Source organism: Loa loa (genome assembly GCF_000183805.2).
Source record: "Loa loa unplaced genomic scaffold supercont3.182, whole genome shotgun sequence".
Taxonomy (NCBI): Eukaryota; Metazoa; Nematoda; class Chromadorea; order Rhabditida; family Onchocercidae; genus Loa; species Loa loa.
Window position 1 is genome coordinate 8,789 of NW_018108362.1, and position 8,216 is coordinate 17,004.

General features: G+C 31.7%; 2 protein-coding genes across 2 annotated transcripts in view; one reads left to right on the top strand and one right to left on the bottom strand.

Annotated features, from left to right (window-relative positions):
- Positions 1-3,644: 3,644 nt before the first annotated feature.
- LOAG_10639 (hypothetical protein) lies at positions 3,645-6,796 on the bottom strand (the record flags this gene model as incomplete). The annotated part of the gene is made up of 9 exons (XM_003146163.2): positions 6,540-6,796; positions 5,804-5,903; positions 5,585-5,647; positions 5,262-5,444; positions 4,866-5,037; positions 4,544-4,589; positions 4,218-4,428; positions 3,931-4,083; positions 3,645-3,800 (listed from the first exon to the last, which is right to left on the bottom strand). The coding sequence occupies exons 1-9, from the start codon at positions 6,761-6,763 to the stop codon at positions 3,645-3,647; spliced, it is 1,308 nt and encodes a 435-aa protein (XP_003146211.1). The 5' UTR covers positions 6,764-6,796.
- A 920-nt stretch (positions 6,797-7,716) lies between these two features.
- LOAG_18045 (hypothetical protein) overlaps positions 7,717-8,216 on the top strand; it is a gene marked incomplete at its 3' end in the record, with an annotated part of 14,658 nt that continues 14,158 nt past the window's right edge. The window contains exons 1-2 of the mRNA XM_020450715.1: positions 7,717-7,745; positions 8,056-8,163. Coding sequence (XP_020305569.1) covers positions 7,740-7,745; positions 8,056-8,163 — 114 coding nt within the window. The 5' untranslated portion in view covers positions 7,717-7,739. The remainder of the gene's footprint in view (positions 7,746-8,055; positions 8,164-8,216) is intronic.

Genomic DNA, 8,216 nt, shown 5'->3' on the forward strand with positions numbered 1-8,216 from the left:
TAATAATAATAATAATAATAATAATAATAATAATAATAATAATAATAATAATAATAATAATAATAATAATAATAATAATAATAATAATAATAATAATAATAATAATAATAATAATAATAATAACAATAATAATAATAATAATAATAAAATAATAATAATAATAATAATAACAATAATAATAATAATAATAATAATAATAATAATGATAATAATGATAATAATAATAATGAAAATAATAAAAGTACGATAATGATATTATTAGTAATGACCCATCATTACTAAATGTTCTGCAATGAATTATTATGACCATTTTAGCTTCTCTCCCATCTTCACCATACATACCTTGATATCAGTAGTACCAACATCTAAAACATCAAATGATACTTCATGATTTCGAGATATGCATGCAAAAACACCCAGTTTATTCCTTAGGTAGTTTTTGTTCTTTCGGAAAGTGAAAATTATTATTCATTCCTAATAATGTTTGCACAAGCAACCGATAAGCAACGATAAAATCTTTTGCTTTTCTGGTTTCAACTAGTCATTTAACTAATTTTCAATTCAATCAAACGATTAGAAGATAATGCTTTCAAAATTAATGAAGAATAAATAATATGGGATTCGTTTAATTCCACCCAAAAACGGCATTATTCGAGCATATTGTTTTTTCTGTATTTTAATTACATTCGGTAATAAATATCTGATTAATTTTAACAACAAATTAATTCCCAGTTTAGTACCAGATATGATCAAATCATGACAAGAAATTTGGAAGATACTATCAGTCATATGCTGATTGATTAAAACCGAATGATCCAAAGTGATAAAAATTTATGCAACGAATAAATTATAAAAACTCTAATAATATAAGATCACTCTAGATCAATGTGAGCTAAAGAATAAACCATACATCAATTTTAGTAAACAATCAGTGCTGAGTAAATTTCAGTTTTAAATATATTCTTATCACCGATTTGAGTAATAAAATTCGGTGATAGCAAAGTTTTTAGAATCAAAATAGTCATCAATTTTCTGATTATCTCTAATCATCACTTTCAAGATTTTATGTACTTCTTAAAGTTCGATATATTACTTGTAAGTATAAATGTTTGATTTAAAAACAAAAAAGCATATTTAAAATTATGGGTGATGAGGCCGAAGGTGAACCTTTCGGTAGGTCTCTACTATTCTCAAGATTGTTTTTTTGATAAAAAAGTTTGGTTACCTCAAATAGGTAACCATCAATCTATGATAATCACCTCGTATGCCATGAAAATTCTGTTACACTGCCCTATCAGCAAATAATAACTTATCATATCACAAGTAACCTACACTATTCATATTTGCAACCTGCAACAAATGTGTTGTTATGCATGTTTGCTTATATTATTCAAGAGAATACTCCAAATGGTTTGATCAGTAAAAATTGCACTAATTCTGCAGAACTTCATGCTAATCAATCATCAAGATTTAAAGAGCATGCACGTATTTCATGCATCATCCACAACTATTCACCAATACTAGAATTGCGTTCTAGTAAAACAAGTAGTGATGATCGTAGAAATATACGATTTCCATTTTGCGAATGCAGTACTAACCTGCGATATATCGTGTTCGATATATCTTCTTCCATTTGTTTCTGCAAAAATTATTCAATTGAAGAAGTAATAATTATTTTATAGAAACCTTTCGGAATTTCAAACTTCGTTGAATTTTTTTTAACAGCAAATATTTTAAGAGTAGCAGCATACATAGTAGTATTTAGCTATGGTATGTACATTTAACCGATGAACTGAATGCAAACAATTCAGCATAACAGATCAAACTAACGGAATCATCTAACGGATAGGATTAAACCGGTGTAACATGGTTTTCCCTATGCATGACAGATAATCTTGGTGATTGAAATCTTGGAACATAAAACATATGAACTTACTGGTTTCTTTTACGTAGAACAGACGCTGATTTGTCGTACTTTCCAACTTTTGAATATTGCAACTGAATGAAAAAACCATTTACGTTTTGAAAAAAAATTGAAACTTTTTACGCATGAAACTGAATGTCAAATCCAATCCAAACTTTTTGAACGGTCATTTTTCCAATCATTGCTAATATTTTAAATTTTACAACAATTCAGCGGTTTCTTGCTTATCTTACCTGCATTATATTTTTGCTTACTCTATTAACGCACGTTAAGTTCATTGAAATAATATAGCAATCAATTCGGTTTCTTTTTCAATTCTACCAAATTAACTTACTTAAAATGTATACAATAGAACACAGCATGATAAAAACATGAACTGCTATTAATCATAAAAATTAAATATTCAGAAAGCTTTAAAACAATTTTTATCCTTAATTTTATATTGAAAAGACTAAATTATTAACTGAATTGCCATGAAATACACTTATTCTAATTAAAATAACCTATGTGTTATAGTGTAGGTAAAAGGTAGCGTGTATGACATAGTTTCGCATGAAGTACTTGAATTTGGTGGTATTTCAGAATCCCAAAAAACATTTTTAAAATGTCAGATTATGACTTACTTCTTGTTCCATTTTCTTATCGGGTGAACTTTGTGACCGTTGTGTGGTGTCATCTGAAACTACAATTTCGGAAAAATGAAATCAAAAAAGCCTGATCCAACATATCCGATCAACATTAACTTCAAGTAGCACTGTTGAGTTTTGCTTATAATTTCAGGTTCTATTTCCTCAGCTTTTTTTTTTTGACAATTGAAGGATTGTACATTTCATATCTAAGCAAGGAAATGAAATTATCGTTTGAGATTAAAATCATCGGACCATTTTTGCTTTTCATTTCTTGATTGGCTCTTCTGTTTACTGTTTCTAATTGTATCGCTCTTCTTTTTGCCTGATTTCCGAAATGACAATAAAGTGATCGTTTTTGTCCCACTAAAAATATCCAGTGCCTTGATTGTTTAATGGTAAAATCTACGATGTCAATTAAAGTTTACATATTTGTCTCAACAAGAATTCGACAACCAATCTTGAATTCATGCTAAATAAAAAACTTTAGGAAAGCAATCCAAAGCCCCTATAACTCCTGGGAAGTTAGATTGAATTTTGGAATCAAACACTTCACCAGTTTTAAATACGAGAAATCAAATAATTTCAAAAGAAAAACAATCTAAGCAACTGCCTCCTATCTTTCGTTTATCAGTCACATCAAACAACCCGTTTCAACCACTGACAATAAATCCAATGCTCCCAAAGACAACAGAAGGCTTATTTATATACATTCAGTATGAACGGAGTCTGTTACTGTCCCTTGCAAATTTTGAAATTTTATTTGAAACACTTTTAGAATTCAAAGAATGGAACAATGCCAAGATAAAAATAATACATGAAACTATGAAAACTTCGTTCATTGCCTGCATATTTCAATAATTTAGAAAATATTTTTTGTATTCGTAACGCGTAAATTGCACTACAAATTTTGTGCGCAGGTCGTGCTGTATTTCACTTCAAGCATTAACCCCGATAAGTCGACGCAGAGACAACTTCAGTTACAATTCTTAAACTGATTCATATTATTTGCCGAATCAAACAATTTACAAATGTAATGGTGGTATAGTAATCAAATACTGATTGCATAGAAAGTAATTACAAGCAAACAACTGCTACAAAGAACATTTGACATCAGCAACAAATGAAGTTTTACTATCGTACATTTTCTTTCGAGATTTTCTTGATGGCATCGGTAAGCAAACACCATTTTCAGCCAGTGCTTCCGCTTGACTTAAAGCTATTCGATCATTTGCTGGTTGAAATCTAACCTAAAATTTCAATTACCCGGAAATCACTAGTATCTCACACGAAGTAATAGTGCTGTCAGCGAAAGAATTTTCTCCATCACTACTTTCACTTTTTATCAAATATATACATTTCAAACTGATAAAATCATACTTTGATATCTTTGCATAAATCCATGATTCTCAGATACTGATCATGATACCTCACGTAGGAACCATTAGCTTTCAACCACTGACGTGAATGGTGAACCAAAAAAGAAACACAGTCAGTACGAAGGACAATACTACGGTAATTTTGATCCACGGCCTAAAAATCTCTTTTTAGAATTAGACTGTAGTATTACGTAGCAAAAAACTGAAAAGAAAATCATAAATACCTTGAAATGGTTTACACCTGCTTGAAAAGAAAATATTAATCAGGGATTTAAACTCTACAGCCACCTGTTGAAGAGCGTCAATTATAGCCTGTAACTGACATCGAACCAAAGTTACTGGATAAAAATTATAACGTCTGCCGATACCGAGCTCCTGCGCATGTGGCCAGTAAACACCACAACCTGCTTTGACGTGTTTCTTTTCATTTCCTTCGGTGTGCAAAACGCCACAGGTATAGACAATAGGAACACTGCCACTCAACAGGTTTTCAGAAACACTAGAAAGAAACAGTTTAACAAAACAGATCAGTTTACCGTATCCTGTTTGGAAGCCAGACATGAATATATTCTTAGTGGAGATTAATCAGACTTTTAAACAATTTCCATACTTACTAGTTTTTCGAATCGGCTGCAGATGATGTTTCTGGTACAAATAAACCTGAAATTATGTGAATGAAAATATTTGACGCAATAACAAAGTGCAACATGATTTTAACCGGAAACTGCTATAATTATCTGGACATTCAATAGAATGGCAGACCGATTGTAACTTTGTATTCGGAAGAACCGTAAGACCAAAAATCAGATCAACTTACATACCCTGCATATCATCAATGATCTAAGGATTTAATGATGTAATAACAGTAGCATATTTTCGCTGCTACTAATTTCTAATTACTGCGCAATAAATTGATGCCAAATATTTGTCACTTACCTATGCCTTTTTTCTGCACTTTTGCCACAGTTGCTGTGGATGAAGGAATTTTTGTAGTGAGCTTGTTTTCTGAAATTATATCAGATTTCTGCTCATTTACTTTCTTGCCCAGTAAATTTTCGAAAAATCTTTTGGCTGTTTCCTCAACGGAAGAACTGTATTCGATCGTAGCCTAAAAACCACGACTTTAAATAAAATTACAAAAATTCATCGAAGCTCTTTTGAAATGACAACTGATCTGTAAAACATATTTGCTTTAAAATGGTTTGAATAGCTTCAATGAATTAAGAAATGATTAGGACTCAATTGCTCGCCGAAATACCAGAGATTCGACCCTTGATAATAAATACATTGGAGATTGAACTGCGACAAAAACACAATGCTGAATGTTCATACATCAACCATGTGCAATAACCGGTACAGATCTCCAGCTTCTGTTAAACAGGAATTAAACGTCATCGACTTTTCTTGTAGAAATTCGTCCAAGCTCCACCATAATGACATCTTACCAAAATGCTTCCAGACGAATTTCGAATTCGTAACAATATGGATACAAGGCAAATTCATTTGAAAAATTGCCTGCAATGTTACAATCCTAAAAACAATATATGAGCAATTTCACGACTTCCAGCTTCATTCTTATCTTTTCTAGTGGTAATGTCACAAAAACAAAGTTATTGTGAAATTTGCTGGAACAAAAGTACCAGAGAACAGCATACTTGCTTCAGTGCTAAGCATATGGCTTCAATTTCAGCCTTCGTTATCGATCGTCCTGGATGCTCCTAGAAAGAAATGTTTCTACAAGTAACATAGATCCGATTTTTAGTTCACACAATATTCATACGGCCTGACAATAATTACGAAAAATCTTGGCAGTTTTTGCTCATAAAAAAGTCTACCAGAAGGGTTCAAATTGACTTAAAAAAAAAAAAAAGCACCTTTAATCGATTACATTTGCTGTCACCATCCCAACAAACTGCTATAATTGGATTGTTGGAATTTTCGGGACTATGTACGAAAGCTTTCACAACTGGAACACTGTAAGAAATAACAGAAGTAAATAAAAATTTTAGTTATTTCAAACTAGAATAATTTCCCGTAAATCCATAATTTACACAAGCCAGTCAAGTCATTCTATGATGACATGATTCCGTTGTATATATAAGTTCACAATTTTTGAATTATATCGTCCGTTTGCTTCTATAAAATTTCCCGCTCTTTCCTGAGTCTAATCTAGCATCCTACAGCACATAGTACGGAGTTCTAATCATAACTTCCCTCCCTCTTCAATAGACGTTTAATTCTAGTCGTAACAACATCGACAAATGGAATGAATTCCACTTCAATAGTTCTTTTCCTTTCACAAGTTCTCTTTCACCTTTCACAAGCTTAGATGAATCTTTATAGTTGAGAGGAAGCATACCACATCGCAGATGACACCGAAACATAGAAAAGAAGAGGAAAAGGTAAAGTTTCAAAAGTTTCGGATAGCAAGTTGATAGGTGAATAAAGATAGTCATCAAATTAACCGGTGGTGATTTAACCAACAAATGCATAAAATCTAATGGTTCAACACCTGACAAGCAACTTCCCATATACGCGGGAGAAAGACAGTCCAACTAAGCTAACAAACAATATATCTAACAAAAATACAAAATAGTGGAAATTTAGTACTCGTTCGAATTATTTGATGCTTCCGATGAATATAATGATTTGCTCTCAATGTTTGAGGATGTGTCCAGACGTGCACGTACATGCCGTATGTTAGTATATAATGCCAATTGACGACTAGTACATAAAGCGGCAATTGTACGCTTGCCGATAACAGAATGTGTAGAGATGAATAACTGTAGCGATTTCAGCCAATCAACAGCACGAGAGAGCGATACAGCTCTCATTCAAAATAATATCTTCTTTACCGGATACTGAAAAAAAAAATTGCTCAATCGAAATGAACTACACAATTGTAATTGACCAAATTTTTATATCGTAATGGCATTCCATAAAGGAAAGTGTATAATCGGAATATCTTCGCCGAAAAAAAAAAATTCGATCAACTAAATTTTTGCACCGCAATAACATTTCGTAATGGAAACTGTATAATCGGAATATCTTTCACTACGCTGTCAATTGAATTCGAAAAATACTGTTCTCGTGAGATCAAGATATACATTACCGTTGCATGCAACGAGTTTGAAACGGTTATTCATGACGGGCAAATTCAGGATCATGTCATCTGAGAGTGGTTCAGGTTTGCTGATTACCTATTGGTTTGATTGTGGTTGGGATGGTATTGCGTGTGTTTTGATTCATTTCATTTATTTACTTTCTCTTTCTATCTTGATTTTTCATGTTCTCTTACTGTTTTTAATTTATTTTCTGTGTTGTTAGCTGTTCCAGTTATTTGCATACTTAATTACCTACTTCCCGCCATTTCATAACGACATACTTTATTAATTTATCAGTTGCTTTAGTTAACTACTTACATGATTATTTTTTGCTTATTTACTCTTGATATTCAGTTGCTTGGGTTTCAGTTTGCTTGTATTTGCCCAGGTTATACTTCAATTAGGCATACTGCAAGTTTTTGCAAGAATCCGTCCTTATTTTGTTTTAATTATCTTGTTTCTCTTTGTTCCGTCTTTCTTCCTTTTTCTCTTCTATTGGATTATTCTAAATCGTCCATTTTCATTGCCGTCATGTTTCTAGTATACTTACATTATTTCAGATTTTAAACTTCCCACACTTCTGTAATTTTTGGGTAACTGATCACTGACCTCATGGTTTTTGAATTATTCTGATTCTGGAATACCTGTATTTGGTATTTTGTTACACATACATATAACAAAGTATCGGATTTCCATGTAAGCAATAATGCAGGTAATTGATTTATTCCTTGTTTTAAAAGTTTGAATGTTGTTCTGTCCAAACTTCTTTAATAAGCAAAACCTTCTAAATTTGGTTAAATTCATTCCTGAGCTAAGAAATGTTTTTTGACTTGGGATAGATATGGATTTGTTCGTAACATGTGGATGAGGGACAGATGAATTTGTTCATAACACATGGATGATCTTAGTAATTGCATGAAGCTCATAAGCCGGTTTATCATTAAAGCAAAAATTTTCATGGATAGCTTTGTCCTAGCATACAAGCTTACCCATAAAGTTTTTGATAAAATTTATGTTTTCAGTCGGACGACCCTCCATTTTTAAGTGTTGGCACTGAAGTTAGTGCGAAATTTAAAGGAGCATTTTGTGAGGCTAAAGTAAAACGTATGACGAAATCTGTGAAATGTAAAGTAAGTTAATGGTACTAAAATTTACATAAGACTTCAATATTAAAATTAAAACT